Below are 17,064 nucleotides of genomic sequence, written 5' to 3' on the forward strand. Positions count from 1 at the left end.
TGAATCTGTGTGTGTGTGTGTGTGTGTGTGTGTGTGTGTGTGTGTGTGTGTGTGTGTGTGTGACTTACTTCTGTGTATTTGAGTTGTGAGTGTGTCTGTCTTCTCAATCTGGGCTCTGCCTCCCTCTCTGTCTTTTCCTCACCTTGAAGCCTGCCCATCCCCCATGCCAAGCACTGAGGCCAGTACTGTGTGGGCACTTCAAGTGGGCTGTTGCTGAAATGGTTGTTTTGTGGTTGGAACTGACGGTTGCTGTATCTGGTATCCCATGGGTCTGCCAGTGTTCAGACACCCTCACCCCACACAAAGGTGTCTTGCAGGAGGAAGGGAGGGAGGTGCTGTGTGGGAGTTGGAAGAGGGGGGTGAAGATACCCCCTCCTTTCGGTTCTGACCAGCAGGAAGAAGGGCCCAGAGGCAGCAGAGCCTGCGGAGTAACGTTGCCTAGCAACTCGAAGACTTTACCGCAGACTCACCAAATCCCGAATTCCTCAGCTCTAATTTGGGAAAAGCAGAGTCCAGATCTGATATCCTCTCTGCCCCTCAGTTTCCCCCCTTCCATCTCCCTGCTGGGTCCTGGTGTAAAAGCCCAGGGGAAGTTGGCACAGCCAGAGGCTCCAGATGTGTTTGTTATTTAGGCAAGGACCTTAGTTCCTAGGACATCCTGCCATTTGGTGGAGGTGGGGGGACTAAAGATGTGCCAGAGACAGATTGGGGAACAGATTTGCTGTTACAGGGGTGGGTGGGTCCCAAACATGCTGGGAGAGACATCCCTACACTCAACCCTGGAATCCCAGTCAGCCTCCAGCTCAGCTTAGATCCCCAAGCTGGCTAATCATGTCCCCAACCTGAGTGGACACTGGTCTATCCCTCCTACTCATTCTCCCTTTAACAGGGACAGCCATGACACAGACACTCAGTGGGACAGAAGCATTCAACAGTCCCACTGTGGCTGCCCTGTGACAGCGGACCCATTGCCGTTCAGCTATTTGAGGTCCCCTGTTCTACTCAGAGACACCAGGCATTTCTTCCTCTCTACTCTAAGCAGGAATTTCTTCCCTGTCCCTACTTGGAGAACTTAGCTGAGGAGGACTTGAGTTTTCTCAAAGGGGTCCTGACCACCTGGGTATCAGGTGACACAGTCAGCTATACCACACTGACAGACTGGGAGGTTAAGAGACCACAAAAAGGTCAAGCTGCCTACCCCAGATGTTCCTTTCTATATGACTGCTTCCCAGCCTCTCTCTAAACCACATCCTTCCCCAGCAGAAGCCCAAAGGGCCAAAACCAGTGATACTGAGTTGACAGCATCCATTCTCTTCCAAAGAGCAAGTATGAGGGTGGCTAACTTGTGTCTTATTTTGAGGCAGTGAATCAAAAGTTAGGAATCTAGTGTGAGGAGTGGGATGGGTGGGCGTGTTACGTCTGTACCAGCATATAAATTCATTCAAAGTGGGTGCTGGGCATCCGTGATTTTATTTTTATTTATTTATGTATTTATTTATTTATTTATTCATTTATTTATTTATTTATTTTGGAATGAGGAGAGGCTTACAAGGTTCCACCGCACCCTCAAGATTTATATACAGTTAATAGTTGGTGAGGTAGGGAGAGACATTTACTTTAGGGGTACAGTCACCAATATGATGCCTATGATGCTATAAAGAAGCCTTACCCATGCTCCTGTAAACTACACTAACAAAATTCAAAGGGTTCCTTCCCTCCCCCCCATCCCAAAAAGACATGACAATAATAAGGGATACTTGTGGTTGGAAAGAATGAGGGTTATCAGGAGTAGGAGGTGGCGAAACAGGGTAACCAGGTGAACATTATTTAAAGGGCATAAATAAGTCACAATAAAACCAATTATTATGTAGAATCTACGTGTGCCAATACAATGTTCTCGGTAAAAATTTTAAAAAGAAAACACCTAATGCAGACATTGCCAGCGGCAAGAATGCAGGTATTTTTGTCTATGTGCTAGCGAACAGGAGGTCTACAATTTACCCGTGCTTCACAGGGTGATGTTGTTTGTGTAGTTGTTTTTGCCTATTGTGTCTGCAGTGTCTGTATGTGGGAAGAGAGCCACACCACTCAGTCTGGGAGTATAGATGGATGCACGAGGCTTGGAGGGCTGTGTCACTGTGTGCCCATCATGTAGGCTGTCTATCATCCGTTTTCTCTGTAGCTAGAGTGAGGAGGGCATCTCTTTGCAGAGAGGGGAGATACAGGGAGTAATGTTTGGGACTCTGGGCTGTGAAAGTACGGGGAGGTGGGTGGGGTACGTGGTTTTCTATCTATGGGCGGTAGGGCGTGCTGCACCCAGATGTGTGTTTGTGCCCTGGATGTTGGGGGCCTTGTGCCTACTCCAACGTACATCTGCCTGGCAGTCTGCGATTTAGAAAGCAGGGGGGTTGAATTTGGGAGATGGGGTGTGTAGGAGGAATGCATGGAAGTGTGTAGGCGGAGAGGTTGGGGCACTAAAGCGAGCGAGGCGGAGAGAGTCGGGAGAGGGAGTGGTCCTCGCTCCAGTTCTCCCCGCCCACCCTACAGAAATTGTATCCTGATTGGCTTCGAGGCCGCAGGGCTCAGGTTACATTCGCAAGAGTTGCGGAGCGCGGGAGACCGGACCCAAGAGGAGAGGCTGGTTCTGCAAAGATTGCGTGCTGGTCCGGGAGTGCCCGACAGCCCCTGAGCTGCCACCCAGCATCGTACAAACCCACCTCCGCTCTGCGCCAGACTCCACCCCAGCCCAGGACCCTCAACACCCGCAATGGACTGCTGCACGGTGAGTCCATACTTGAACTCAGCGTGCTCTTGGGCAAGGGGCACCCGAGAACCTCTAGTTGGGTGAGTGAGGGATGGGAAGTGGGTGCGGAAGACCTAGGAGCCATGTGAGGAAGGATGGTGCTGAGATATTGTATTGGATGGTGAAAGGCGCCTGCCTGATCTGAGCCAAGCCCTGGGGAAAATGCTCCCCAGCTCGCGGGGGCGTCTGAGCGCCCATGGGCCAGACAATCTAGGCTGGATCCGGATCTGAGCAGAGCTTTCATGAAGGAAGGCTGCTGCTTAGACGAGAGGTGGAACTTCCCCCACGGAGACAGTGAAAAGTTGCTGGTGTGCTAGTCCTTTCCCTTGGTTTTTTGTTTGTTTGTTTGTTTGTTTGGGGTTTTTGGGGTTTTGATTTGGGGTTTTGTTTTTTTGTTTTTGTTTGTTTTTTTGTTTTTGACCCCCACACGATCCCACTGCTGCCGTCGTGGACTGTGGCAAGATCTTCACGAACCTCAGATGATCTTCTAAGCCCTTAGATGGAGAAGGCGGGGAAAACCCACCCTGGTCTTGGTGGTGGTGGGCAGCAAAGAGCTTAGTCAGTGTTGTTCTGACGTGGAGTTGGTCCAGCCCCCAAGACCTTCCCCTTTGGAAGGTGCTGGGTGAGTGACCGTGAGAGGGCCCTGTGGGCAAGGGGAGGAAGTGTCTGTGTCAGCGCCTACACGGAAACTGGATGCTGCAAATGTCTAACGCCAAAGCAGATCGTGTTAAGGGCTCTTGTATGAAGGCAGCCGGCACAGGACCCGGCAAAAGGAGTTGAGTGACCCATACCTATATAAAATGTGTCTGCTTATTCTTAGCCTCCGATCTATGGAAAAAGACGACCCCAAACTCCTAATGTTTTCTTTCTGTCAGTCTGGCTAAAGACGCCAGAGGTTACTTAACGACAGCAGGAACCCCATCTTTCTCCCACAATGTGCAAAATAAATAAGTTTGGAAGGAAGGAATAGACCATTTCTTTGAGAGGTGACATTTCGTGTTGTCCAGGTGCCAAGAGGCAGTGAGAACTTAGGGGCAAGCCACTGCTGACATTTTAACCCATGTTAAATCAGTAATAGCTGCCAGTGTGCCCGATCACCCCAGGTAGGTAGATCTTTTACAGTTGTACAAACGGGGTTTAGAAATGTGATTTTTTTCCCCCAAATAGGTACCTTTGACAAGTGTGGAGCCCTGTCTACTCAAAAGACTGCCCTCCAATCCCTCTTTGAAGCATACTGATTTTCATTACCGTAAATGCTCATAGCAGTAAATGTATAGCCCAGGGGAAAAAAATAAAAATAAAAAGAAGCATGCCAATCACATACAGTCCCGCCCTTTGAAGAACACTGACCCCGGGGTTCTTTCAAGGAAGCTGTTTGTTATTCTCCAGGGAACAGTTTGTTTGCTTATTTGCTTATTTACTTACTTATTTTTGGTGCTGGGGATTGAACTCTGGACTTTAAGCCTGCTAAATATGTACTCTGCTTCTGAGCTACATGCCGAGCCCAAGAATCACTTTTTAGCTCGGAAAGGAGAGGTGTGGGGCTTCAGTCTCAGCTGAGGAAGAGCCCCTCATCCCCAGCAATGTTCCATTAAGTATAAATAAATAAATAAATAAATAAATAAATAAATAAATAAATAATAGATGGCAGATTATGAGATATGAGTCAACAAGGGGGGAGGGGGAGGGTAACTGCCTGGCAGGAAAGAAAAGGCTGAGAAGCCAAGAACGATTGGGGAAAGAAACAGGGAAACATTCCAGCGGGGAAGACATGAATGGGTGAAGACTCTAGGAAGCCTGAGAAGGATGAAGAGGGTGAGATGTGGGGCTCCAGCCTCTGACCCTGCCTCTCCTGGCTAGTGCTTATGAATACCCAGGAAGCCACTGGTACATGGCAGGTAGATAGCTTCACACCAGATAACTCATACTGATAGATAAGAGCCGAGGGTGTGGCTGATGTGTTTGACATCAGTGTGCCCTAGAAGAAGAGGGACATTGAAGTATTCAATGTCCAGGGTCCAGGGACACCTCCTCTTCTGTTTTCACGTCTCAAGTCCGCCGAACCAAAGGGCCAGGCAATATTCAGCATCAGTCTCGTTCTGTGGAGTTGAAGGGAGGCAGAAAGAAGAGGATGGGGGTGGGGGTAAGAAGGGTGGGGGACTGTGACAGGGCAGGGCTGCTACCAGGCAGCCCTGTGCAGTCAGAGAACAGTATGTCTCCTCATCTCATCGTTTTACTCTGGGGTTCTCTTCCATGACCAACCCCCCTGATGTTTGGGAAGAATCTAGTCTCGCCTTTGCTTGTTTCTTTTCCCCCTTGGTAAGCAAGCTTAGAGAGAAATGAAGAAGAAGAAAACAGATCGGTGTTCTTTTTTAAGGGAATGTATTTTAAAGGAGCTATTTATTATTCGATATTCCAGTGGCTTATTGACAGAACAAACATACATGACTTTCCTGCCTCTGTTTAACAGGAAAAGGAAAAGAAATCTGTTTCGATAGCCCACTCCTGTCTTCTTTGTAGTCTAGTTGACTGCCTACCAGCTCACAGTGTAGAAGTAACCTTCAGCCCTGAGGCAGGGGGAAAAAGTACGAATTCTGAAGAGGACCATTTCACTGTTTGCTATGCGACCTGAGGGAGTTATAAAATGTCTCAGAGGTTGTTTCTTGACTTCTAAAATGGGGATTTCATAGCATAAAATGTCCCACGTACTCAACACAGGGCCCGATATATAACCGACAGCTGACAGGCGTCGTTCTTAAAGCTGTTCAGATTTGGGGAGCTGAAGGGTACTATTCACCTGAGCTAAGTTCTGCTTGGCCCTGAAGAAAATGAGAGTCTCAGAGGCAAGGAATGTGGCCATCCATGGCTCCCCCTTGCTTGGCAAGTACATCCTCCCAGCCCCAGATTCCAGTTCCTTCTGAGGCCCTCAACACAGACTGCCATCAGCCTTGGCTTTAAGAGAGGCAGCTGCCCAAGCACCAAAACGAGTGAGCTGCTCCCAGATTCCAATCCCATTTGCTTCCAGGTCTGCCTATGTGAAGTCGTGAGCAGCCCGTCCTAAGGAACCAGCCAGCGGGCAAGGAGCAGACTCAAGGGAAGAACAGTACAAGCTTATGCTAGGCTGCGTTGGGGTGACTCTACTTGTCTTGCCAGCTTTCATTCTCTGGATCCTCTGTGGTGGGTGGTGATGAGGTCAGGTCTTAGGGTGGTTGGAAAAAAATATCAACCACCCAAACCACCACAACCTCCAATAGCGGGGCAAGACCAAGGAGAGGGATCCGAAATGGGTTTTCGTACCTGCTGTCTGTCCTCTTTCGGAAAGCCTACTTCCTGAGGATGTCCCAAAGAGAGAATTGCACTCAGAGAACCAGAAAAGCCAAAGGGGTTTGATCAGAATCTTATGCGAAGTATAAGATGTCAGAGAGAGCATCAGAGCTAGCTAAGAGAGATAAGAAGACAGAGGGTGTTTTAGGCCTATCTGTCCACACTCCCTTGACAACTCCCTGAATTGTGGTTAAATCGATCGAGAAGCATCTTGGGCACAAATTAAGGAACTCTGAGGCCCAGAAAATGAGGGCAGCTGGGGAAACATGATGAGGGGGACATCTTTTGTAAACTTTGCCTCGGGCTTCTGGAGTAGAAAGCTATGCTGACAGGCTGGGCATGGTAGGCCACACCTGTATTCCCAACACTCCGGAGATAGAGGTAGGAGAACTGTGGGAAGTTCAAGCGCAGCATGGCCTAACACAGCCAATTAAATGTCACCCAGGGCTTCATGACGAGTCCTTGACTCAAAATAATAATTAATTAATTTTAATTAATTAAAACTTAAGAACTATGCTCCTGGGGCAGACCTGTCAGAGACCGATGGCTGAATCTTCACTTATACCCTGCCCGTATCTGCCAATTAGCTGATGGCCAGGATGAGGCAGAAGGGAAGCTAACTTACAATGTGAGATCTTGGCCCCCTCATGTAAGAAGTGAAAGACCATGAAAGCAGTGAGCTTTTCTTGGTCAAAAACCAAGGACAAAATCCCAGAAGCCATAGAAGGCTTCTTCTAGGCCCTTCTGGCGTCATAGCTACTTCCTCTCCCCAGTCCTTACTGATGACTGTAGTAGTGAGCCTCTGAAATTGATACCATCAGTTTCCAAATCCTTTATTCTTATTCTGTGTGTAGTGGGATGGTGGTGGTGGTGGTGGTGGTGGTGGTGGTGGTGGTGGTGGTGGTGGTGGTGGTGTGTTTGAGAAAGATCTCATGTAGCCCAGAGTGGCCTTAAATTCCTGATTTCACTTCCTCAGACTCCAAAATTCCACAGGACTGAGAGCTCAGAAATCCACCACCATCCATACCTGGCCGCCAATCCTTTCGATTCTCACCTAGAGCAGGGTGATGGAGGAACAGAAGCTGGGCATGAAAATATGCCTGCAGCGTTCTGTAGGTAGAGGCAATAAGAACATAGCCTTCTGTCTAGGCATGTAGTTCAATGGTAGACATTTGCTAATCACGCACAAGGCCATAGATTTAGTCCCCAGCACTCAGAAAGTGCAGAATAGTAGGAGTCACAGTTAATGCAATAAAGGGAAAGGAGGAACCCTGGGTAACAGAGGTGGCTTCGATGATATCACACATTCCTTAATGATGGAAGTATGTTTTGAGAAATGTGTCTGTCACTAGCCAGCTTCATAATGGCTCAAACACTACAGGGTGTATACGTAAACTAATATGGCTACAGCATCAATCATTAATATAATTGGGGACTGCCATCATGTATGGGATATATCACTGGCTAAACGTATCATGGTACATAGCATATTATTAGGATGAGTTGTGTAAGATTGTTGTTATGGACCACTTCCAACTTACAGAATTGATCATTTTACATCACTGCTTTACAAGGCAATCATAGCATAGCTACTTCTGCTGATCAACTAGAACATGGCAGGAACGTTCATGAAACCCTTCAATTTACTCTTCTCCAGAACCCATAGAGGTGAATATTATCGTTGTGATTATTTTCAAATGAAAGATCTAAGAGTGGAAAAGCTGAGATAACCTCCTAAGATCACACAGGACTCCCAAGAGTACAGCTAAGCCGGTCAGCTGGTTGCATTTCCTTTCTTAGGCATTAAAATAAACTCTAGATTTTGATATAACACGGTTCAAATCTAGCAGCTATTGATAATTGTCTGGGACCCCAGGTAAGGCTGGGTTTTGGGGTTTTTTTTGTTTTTGTTTTAACAATCTTAATTATCATGTTTCTTGATAATGCTTTTATCATGGTAAACTCAAGAAAGAATGAAAGAGTTCCCCATTTTTATTGTTGAGGAAGAATTAAAATGCTTGGGGAAACACAGCTCTTGCACCTGGGACAAGGGAAAAGCTTAAATGGCAGCCATGGTCCTAATTCCTTTCCTCTCGTGAGGACAGGAGGAAAGAACTTCTTGACTTCTGTTTCCTTTTCAGTCATTGCTGGTTTACCTCTTTGGGGTATTTGAGTCCAACCTGGGAAATAATAGGAGCTAGCAAGCCCAATGGGAACCCCACATCTGGGCCTCTGGCTGACTCCAGGAGCAGTGGCGCCATCTTCTCCTGAATTGAGTTCTGGTGCAGTCTTGCTGCGGAGAAAACTGCTCGGCAGCAGCAATGTGTGCCCATGCCCTGAGGAATCCTGTACAGAGAAAGGTTTTTATGAGCTGCCGGGCATCTTCTGAGAGCAAAGGGTGGTCACTTCCAGGCGTGCCTGCTGCTCTTCCAGACTCAACTTACACTCAACTCGGCAGCCCCTGAAACTAAAGGATACTTTCAAATGGGACTAGCTGGCCTTGTTTTCTCCATCTTCCCATGCACTTCTTCCTGTGTCCGCCTGGCCCAGAACCTTCTCGGTGGCTGCTGCCTGGGAGCCGTGCTAGCCCTCAGGCTTCGCTCTCTACCCCTGCCACCCTCGAGGTCCTCCCAATCCTACAGGGCACTAGGCCTACCCCATCCGCTGGGAGTCTGGTCTTTATCATCCCCATCCCCTCCGTGTCTGGCCCTTATCACCCCCATTTTTTTTAACCTTCCCCATCCTCAGGAGAGCGCCTGCTCCAAGCCAGACGACGATATTCTAGACATCCCGCTGGATGATCCGGGAGCCAACGCCGCTGCAGCCAAAATCCAGGCGAGTTTCCGGGGCCACATGGCGAGGAAGAAGATAAAGAGCGGAGAGTGTGGCCGGAAGGGGCCGGGCCCCGGGGGACCAGGCGGAGCTGGGGGCGCCCGGGGAGGCGCGGGCGGCGGCCCCAGCGGAGATTAGGCCAGGTGAGGCTGGCTGGAGTGCTTCGCAGGCGGGGAGGCGCTGTCTTCCGGGCCTGCTTGGAAAAAGCTGGGGAAGTCTAAGGTTGGGCTGGAAGTGGAGAAGATGGTGAAGGGAGTTAAGGGTGGGGACCTAGAACACCGAGGCAAGTGGGCGGGAGAAGGCCAAGGATGCTGATATGTCAAGAGCTAACCTGTTTCTCCCTTCCTCTCGTCTGCCTCGCCTTGGACCGAAGAACTGAACGTTTTAGAAGGTAACCAAAGCGGCAGAGTTTGTAGGGGAGTATGCTTGGTGGGAGAAATGACCCAGATCCTTAGTTCTTCTCTCTGCTAGCCCTTAGCCCCTCCCTGCCGAGGAACATAAAACTTTGTAGGCCTCTGGTATGTCCAGACGCCTAAGGCTGCAGCAGGGACACACCTGGACCAACACGTACCCACAGTCACCCTCATTTGACTGCACAAGAGGCCAACGGCCATAAGCACGGGGAGGCTCACTCACGTAGCTGCCCTGGGGCACACTTCAGCTCAGTGAGCCGGGGCGGTGGTCTAGGTGCCACTCCCCGAAAGGGAGGGGGGAACGGTGCCAGCAGAAGGCGGATTCTCAGATCTTCTCTTTCCTCAGTTCCAGAGGAGAGTCGGATGCCGCGTCCCCTTCGCAGTGACAAGACTTCCCTACTGTGTTTGTGAGCCCCTCCTTCCCACCAACCAGCCAGCTTCAGGAGCCCTCCCCTCTCCCTGCCGCGTCCCAGAGACTCCCTCTCCCAGGCTGGCTTCGTCGTGGCGTAGCCAAGTCCGTGCCCTTTTTAGCTCTTCAGTCTAACGTGGTCTCCTTTCGCCCTTTCTCCCCACCCTCGACCCAAACCTCATACTCCTAAAAATGTCCTTTCGCTTCACACCCACCCGTCCACGCGCCCAGCATGCAGCTCTGCCTCCGCAGCCTCGGTGCGCTTCGCTGCGCGTACTGCAGAGGGCGCCCAATGCGTCGCCCAAATACTCTCAAAAAAAAGAAAAAGAAAAAGAAAAAAAAGAAAGAAAAAGAAAAGCAACCAAGTCCTTTCGTTCTGTGGGCAACGAAAGGGGGCGCCCCGCGTCTTTCCACCCTAGCTTAACTTCAACCTCCTAAACCTGGGGCTAGGAAAGAGGGGAGGAGGTTTTCATGGTTATCTGATGACGACCCTTGCTCTAATGGGAAGTGAAGTCCTACCCACACCTGCCTGTCGCCCCCTTTTTTCTTGAGAAAGCACCCTGAGAGCAGCCCCTCCCGCTCTCCTTTGTTTATGCAAAAGCCTCGGGAGCGCCTGGAGGCTCCGGCAGGAGGAGTCTTCCGCAGCCCGGCCCCCATGATAGCCTCTCCCCGCATTGGGCTCCTGGGGCTGTGACTGGAAGGTTTTTAATCTCTGCGTGTGCATGTTACCATACTGGGTTGGAATGTGAACAATAAAGAGGAATGTCTAAGTGTTCAGAGGGGTGCAGGGTGGGGGGTGGGAGGGAATGGGAAGTGAGGGAAGCTGGGTTTGCATAAGGTTACTAATGGAAGCCAGAACAAATCTCATTTAATCAAACCAAAACTCAAGAGACGCCCCGGGGAAGGCGTGGGGTAAAAGGGTGGGGCTATACAAAGACACCTGGGTTGAAGCCCATCCCTTTGACTCAACCAAACTTCCTACTTGCAACGCCATCTCTGGGATCTCTAATTTATTCCTTCCCTTATTGATAGTACTCTTTGGGCCACAAAGAGGAATTCATCTCTTTAGAGAACAAGGTAGCGTGGTACCTAAAGGCTTTAATTATTAACATTGCCCCTCACCACCCTCGTGGGTCAGACGTCAGACAACCATAGAGAGTTTGGACTTGGTGGTGGTCACAGTGCTGGCGGATGGAGACTTCTCCAGGAGCCCTTTGCTATAATCGGCTCTCGTAGAAGGTTGCTCAAAAACCCCAGGAGCGGTGGCATCCTCCCTGAAGGATACAAGCAAAGTCATACAGAGGCTAGAAACATCCTGTAGGCACCTGCCATCCTCTAACTCGGGGACATTTACATTTTGCTGTCCTGAGAATCACCTGTGGGACTTTGTTTAAAATGAAGGGAATCCAGGCCGTCTTCACTGACATACACTTTGCCTTGGGAGGCATAGAAATCGGCCTAAATCTGAGTGTTTTAAACAAGTTCCTGGTGGCTTTGTCTAGTCATCTGAAGGCCACATTTTAAGACGTGTCCTGGGAGTTGAGGAGGTGGCTCAGTGGGTAAAGCGCTTCATTTCTATGCAGAAAGACCTTAAACCCAAGCCGAAGAATTATCATAAAATATGTCAGACACAAGCCCATTGTCTCAGAGCTGGAGAGGTGGACGCAGGTGGATCTCTGGGGTTCGCTTGGGCATCTAGCATGCTTGGCCGGCTCTAGATCAGTGAAACATTACTCCAAAAAGTTGTCCTCGTGCTTCCACATGGGTGACAGAGCACATATGCCCTTCCACATGTGTACAGTATAAACAATACTAATAAATAAGTGAAAATAAGAGAATGGCCTTCCTAGACAGGTCATTATCCTCTGTTCACATACACATACAACCTGTGCAAACTATACACACACACAGAGAGAGAGAGAGACAGACAGACAGACAGAGAAATGATTAGGTACATTGATGCACACCTATAATCCTAGCACTTGGGGAGCAGAGACAGAAGGATTTCTATGAGTTTGAGGCCAGCCTACTCTACACAGAGAGCTCCAGGCCAGCCAAAGCTACCCAGTGAAACCCTGTCTAAGGAAAGAAAGAGAAATATTACATTAATCTCTACATGCAAGATACCATGCCTTGCAGCTAAATTGTCAAGTATACCACAAAGGGGAGCTTTGGCCTTCTGTGTTTTCCCTAACCAGAAAAACTAATCTCAAGACAAATAAAACTCCTCCTCCCATTACCTCTACCTGAGATAGATATACCTAAATGCATCAGGTAAGTGATATATAGATAAATGCATCAAGTGATATGTATTTAAATGCATTGGGTAAGATATAACACACACACACATACACACACACACACACGGCAGTCCGACAAACTGAGCCATCCCTATCCCAGTTCATGATTCGATCTCCCCATCCTGTGCCAGGGCTAAGCAGAACTCCCTTCCCTTAAAGGCTTTTAATGACATCGACTTGAAGTCTGAACACATCCACTTGGACCCTGATCTCTTTCCTTTCCCTCTGCACCACCCCCAGCTCTCCTGCTCACCGAAGTTCACTACCCCCATATGTCTCCTTGGGCTCCTTTTTCCTCTCTTTCTGGAACCTGATCAGGCAGAATGCAGCGACTGACAGGAGCAGCACACCCAGCAGCACCCCAATCAGGGTCCCAGCCACTCGGCCTTCAGATGAGTCTAGGGAGACATGACCCTCAGAGTTTTGGCCCACCTTCAGATAGCAGTGTCATATAATCTCCCCCAAGCCGAGCCTTTGGCCAGGCCTCTACCCAGCATCCCCTACCAGTCACGGAGAGGTTCAGCTCACAGGAGGCACTGCCCATCTGGTTGCTGGCCACACATCGGTAGGTGCCAGAGGAGGTTAGGGAGAGATTGGTGAGGATGAGCTGGCCAGACACTTCATCTAGAGAGTGAGAAGGATATGTGCTATTGTGTATTCAACTCACGGTGAGCCCATATTACTACCATGAAAGCTCGATGCATTTAGTCCTTCAAACAATCTACCAAGAAAGGTTTAACCACGATTGGCCAGAATCCTGCCTCAGAAAGGAAGACCTAGGGGGGAACTCCAAAGTCACTGCAAAATGTCTGTGCCCTTGCCACCCCACGCTGCTGCCTTCTTGAAGGAGGGGGTGGGGAGGAGGAGGGAAGGGGAGGAGGAGGAACCGCATGTCCAGGAAGGTGATAATGGACAGTGGAACACTTACTGGATGAGCTCAGATCCTGGGTGGCAGCGAAAGTCTTAATAACTAAACATTCATCCTCTAAAATAGATCTGAGCTGAGCCAACTGCTTTTCTGAACTCTACTTCTTCTACCTCAGAAGGCATAGAACAACACATCAGGAAATGATCTAGGGGAGGAGATTTGCTGGATAAAGCAGTTTACTGGGACTGTAACTACACAAGGAAACAGGGCATCTGGGACCAACAAAAGGAAGCTAAACCTTCTAGATGTAGGTCTCCAAAGAAACTCACCAAACGTTTGAACCAGTCCAAGCTACTCCAGTTGCCTCTCTAGAAAGTTTGGAAGAAACTTGTGATCCTTAACAAGTCTATGATAGGTAGACAAGTAGGGAGTGTGAGACTGTTCCCTGCCCTCTGCTCTCTTCCGTGCTATCCAGGAAGACATTTAGCTTGAGAAGTGTTTCCCAAGCACCAGCAGGAAGACAGACAAGAAGGCATCAATACAGGAAAAGGAGGAGGAATAGGCCTTGGTCATAACAGATATGGGGAACAGGGTATAGAGACCAGACCCTAAGTCTCCATCCAGTCTTTCCAATGCCCTGTGCTCTTACCTTGAACCATGCTGCCAGGAGGAGGTGTAGGAGAAGACCCAAGGCGTGCCCAGCTGTACACTGGCTTGGGTGCTCCCTCAGAGGAGCGGCACCTCAGGGCGGCCGAACCTCCCACTGATGTTTGTCCACTCTGGCTGCATAAGGGGTCACTGGGGGGCACTGCAGAAAACACAGAAGAACCTCAGTAATCCTCTAACCCTAGACCTACTTGGTTCAACAGTTCCTTTTTCAATTCCTCTGCCAAATAGTAGTCTATACCACTCAAGTGATTTCTACTACTGGGAATTCTGAGTCCTAGAAAGGTCTTCCTCATGCTGAGTCCAAGCACGTTGTTAATATAATGTCAACGGATTGGTTTCACTTCTTGGCAATCTGGGCCCATAAAGAGAAATTATAAGTTCTCCTCCACATGAAGGCCCTTCAGATATTTGAATGCACGTGTCGCGTACCCCATCTTGGGCCTTTTGTTTTTCGTATAAACATCCCTGTCCACCTTTCAGACGTCTTGCTCAGCTTTGAACCGGCTCTGATTTATGGTGAGGTGGGAGCTCTAAGCACAATGTGGTACTCAGTTATGGAGGCCTTGTTTCTCTGATGGCCACTTCCCTTCCCTGTCACTGACATTAGGAAGGACAGAATCCAAATCTGAGCCACCAGTGGGAGGTTCCTGAATGATGGAGCTAGTGAACTATGTATGACTAAACACCCCCATATATGGTTAGTACTCGGCTAGTGCATATCTCTTTCCCTCTCCCCCTCCCCCTCCTCCTCCCCTCCCTCTCCCCCTCCCCTCCTGTTTCCCTCCCATTCCCCTCTCCCTCCCCCTTCTCCCTCTCCCCACTCCCTCTTCCCCTCCCCCTCCCCTCCCTTTCCCCCTCCCCTCCTGTTTCCCTTCCCATCCCCCTTCCCCTCCCTCTCCCCCTCTCCCTCTCCCTCCCCCTACCCCTTCCCCTTCCTCTCCCTCCTCTCTTTCCCCCTCTCCCTACCCTCTCCCCTCTCTCCACACTTAGATACGAGGCCCTAAGGGAGGTACCGTGGGGTGGAGTTGTAGTGAGACCATCTAGAGTAGGGTAATTTTTTCTCGAGGCTCCCAGTGCAGCTGAGTATGCTTGCTCTCTATATCAAGACTAGAGGTGGGGGTGCTGTAGGAGTAGCAGGGTCAGCGTAGGAGGACGCTAGCGCATCCCCCGCGTGCCTTACCCAGCACAGTAAGGTTGATTAACCCCAACCCGTTGGTGTAGAAGTCCGGTGGGTTGTTAACGTTGCAGAGGTAGGTTCCGGTGTCCGAGGAGCGAAGGTCAGTCAGTTTCAGGGTAGCCAGTCCTCCTGTGGGTGGGTCGTGGAGAAGGCTGGCCCGATCTGCTTTGGAGCCAGTAGGATACAGGTGGCCGTTGGTGAAGTACAGAATCTGAGAAGAGGCATATAAGAACCCCTTTTCTGGGACTGGCAGTGGTGGCGCACACCTTTAATCCCAGCACTTGGGAGGCAAAAAGAACCCCTTTTCTGCAAAGCAGCAAAAGTCAGAACAGTAAGCCAGGCGGTGGCGGCCCACGCCTGTAATCCTAGCACTCTGGGATGCAGAGGCAGACAGATTTCTGAGTTCGAGGCCAGCCTGGTCTACAGAATGAGTTCCAGGACACCCAGGACTATACAGAGAAACACTGTCTCGAAAAAAACCAAATCCAAAAAACCAAAAAAAAAAAAAAAAAAAGCAGAACAGTCTACTATCAATCACACCCTCGGGTTCAGTCAATTTAGTGGCTGAACCAGGCTGTATCTGCGCAGGGGAGTTGGGACTCATGAGCTGTGTGGAATTGGAAGTGAGAACGTAGGGCCAAAATGGCTGAAGTCCTCCGCAACCTCACTCCTGGGTGAGCCCTCTGTCTCTGGCCAACCCCAGCAGGCACCCTGCCCTCAACTTACAGGCACAGAGGCGGAGATGGGTTTCCCAGGCTGCACAAAGCTCCACTCCAAGGCAAAGTTGTCACCCACTGATGTTCTGTAACTGCAGCTCAGCTCGGCCGTCTTGCCCATCGGCATGCTGAGTGGCTCAGTGGGCACCGTCACCTCCACAGCTAGCCCTGGGACCAAGGACCCCAACAACACAGATCCAGAGGATTTTTCCCACACTACTGTGGCTGTTTAGAGACTGAGGCCTCCTTTGCCACAACACAGCCCCCTCCTACAATTCAACCCCTTCCCTCCTGAAACGTGAGGTTTCCGGGAGGGAGGAGCCCATGGCCTAACCCTGTTTTTTGTGGGTAAAAGGTCCACGATTAGGCCTGGTATGAGGATGTATTGGCAGAAAAGGAAATAAGAAAAGGTCCTGCAGTGGCAAATCCTCAGGTGGTGAGAGAAGGCAAACTCCTTAGCTTGCCTCTCGCTTCCCTTCCCAGCCTTCCATGCCCCTTCCCAGCCTGGCACAGGGACTCCCAGGGGCAGGAACTGAGCAGGCCTGGGAAGCCCTGCCCTGCCCCCAGTTCTCGCCTTGATCCCGCCCACCCAGCCTCTCCTCACCGCTCAGGCAAAGGAAGCCCAGCAAATGCCCGCAGAGAAAAGCCCCCACCAGAGGCCAGGCCATAGCCACTGCTGTCTCCCGGGTCCTGTCCTCTATCGGTCTGAAGGATGTAAGTAAGGGGTTGGGTCTAGGAAAGCCCGAAGGGGGCAGCCGCCTTCTGTTGGGCTGGAGAGAGACTGGCTATCTCAGAGCAAACAAGGGCAGAGGCAGGCACCCTCAGGTAAGAAAAACGCTCCTCCCTCCTCCGGGCTGGATTCTGGGATAATTTTTCCTCCCCCTCACCCGCCAACCTCTGAAGCTTTCAGGCCCTTGTGCTGGGATTGGGATGGGCACCTTAGCGACAAGGGTTCAGAACCGACACTTTGCAAGGAAAGTACCTTTAGCAGAAGAGAAGGGATTCTGATACCCCGACTGTCCGGTGATGATGTCACCTCGGAGGCCCTAGGCAACAAGCATGTGTTCCAGGAGCTGTTGTAGACTCTGTAGAGATTCTCTTCCCACCACTTGCCTGGGGTATGAGTCTCTCTCTCTCGAGGGAAACTACACCCACTTTTCCATTCCCAGAGGCACCAGGAACGGAGAACCTGAAATCTGAAGAGCGCACACTTGGTAGGGAAGACCATGGTAGGATTAGGATATCAGTCCACACATGGCATCTTATGTATGCCTTTCTTCAAATGAAAAGGGGGCCTGCTACCCACAGGGTAGGAAGGTTTGCTTGTTAAGGACCCGGTGGCACAGCTAAGGAGACGTGGGTGACGTTCCTCTCCTATGTGCCAGAGAGGAAGATGCAGTGAAGTGTGTGGAGACTCCATCTCAGGGTCCCAGAATTCCAGCAGCAAGTGCCACAGCTCATCCTCACCTCCTTGCTGTTCAGAACAGGTTAGGGGCCCCTCAGCCTCAGGCTCTTGGTACTTTCTCTTTTCATATGGCAATGAGTGGTCCTTC

At 50.2% G+C, this 17,064-nt stretch overlaps 2 protein-coding genes across 2 annotated transcripts; one reads left to right on the forward strand and one right to left on the reverse strand.

The window, feature by feature from the left end:
- Positions 1-2,578: 2,578 nt before the first annotated feature.
- On the forward strand, positions 2,579-10,556 carry Nrgn (neurogranin). The gene is made up of 4 exons (XM_052188669.1): positions 2,579-2,782; positions 8,876-9,102; positions 9,333-9,350; positions 9,719-10,556. The coding sequence occupies exons 1-2, from the start codon at positions 2,768-2,770 to the stop codon at positions 9,095-9,097; spliced, it is 237 nt and encodes a 78-aa protein (XP_052044629.1). The 5' UTR covers positions 2,579-2,767; the 3' UTR covers positions 9,098-9,102; positions 9,333-9,350; positions 9,719-10,556.
- Positions 10,557-10,632: 76 nt separating this feature from the next.
- Vsig2 (V-set and immunoglobulin domain containing 2) lies at positions 10,633-16,780 on the reverse strand. Its single transcript, XM_052188671.1, has 7 exons — positions 16,116-16,780; positions 15,522-15,679; positions 14,799-15,006; positions 13,599-13,757; positions 12,586-12,705; positions 12,335-12,479; positions 10,633-11,055 (listed from the first exon to the last, which is right to left on the reverse strand). Exons 1-7 carry the CDS (start codon positions 16,177-16,179, stop codon positions 10,923-10,925), a joined length of 987 nt encoding a protein of 328 aa, XP_052044631.1. The 5' UTR covers positions 16,180-16,780; the 3' UTR covers positions 10,633-10,922.
- Positions 16,781-17,064: the final 284 nt, after the last annotated feature.

Source organism: Apodemus sylvaticus, chromosome 7 (genome assembly GCF_947179515.1).
Source record: "Apodemus sylvaticus chromosome 7, mApoSyl1.1, whole genome shotgun sequence".
NCBI classification, from domain to species: Eukaryota; Metazoa; Chordata; class Mammalia; order Rodentia; family Muridae; genus Apodemus; species Apodemus sylvaticus.

Excerpts from the sequence above, each read along its gene's own strand:
- Vsig2 (XM_052188671.1), bottom strand. The coding sequence starts at position 16,179 with ATGGCCTGGCCTCTGGTGGGGGCTTTTCTCTGCGGGCATTTGCTGGGC. Across the intron at positions 15,680-16,115 it reads GGGCTTCCTTTGCCTGAGCG|GGCTAGCTGTGGAGGTGACG; the intron begins GTGAGGAGAGGC and ends CCTTGGTCCCAG. Across the intron at positions 12,706-13,598 it reads TCCTGGCAGCATGGTTCAAG|ATGAAGTGTCTGGCCAGCTC; the intron begins GTAAGAGCACAG and ends CTCACTCTCTAG.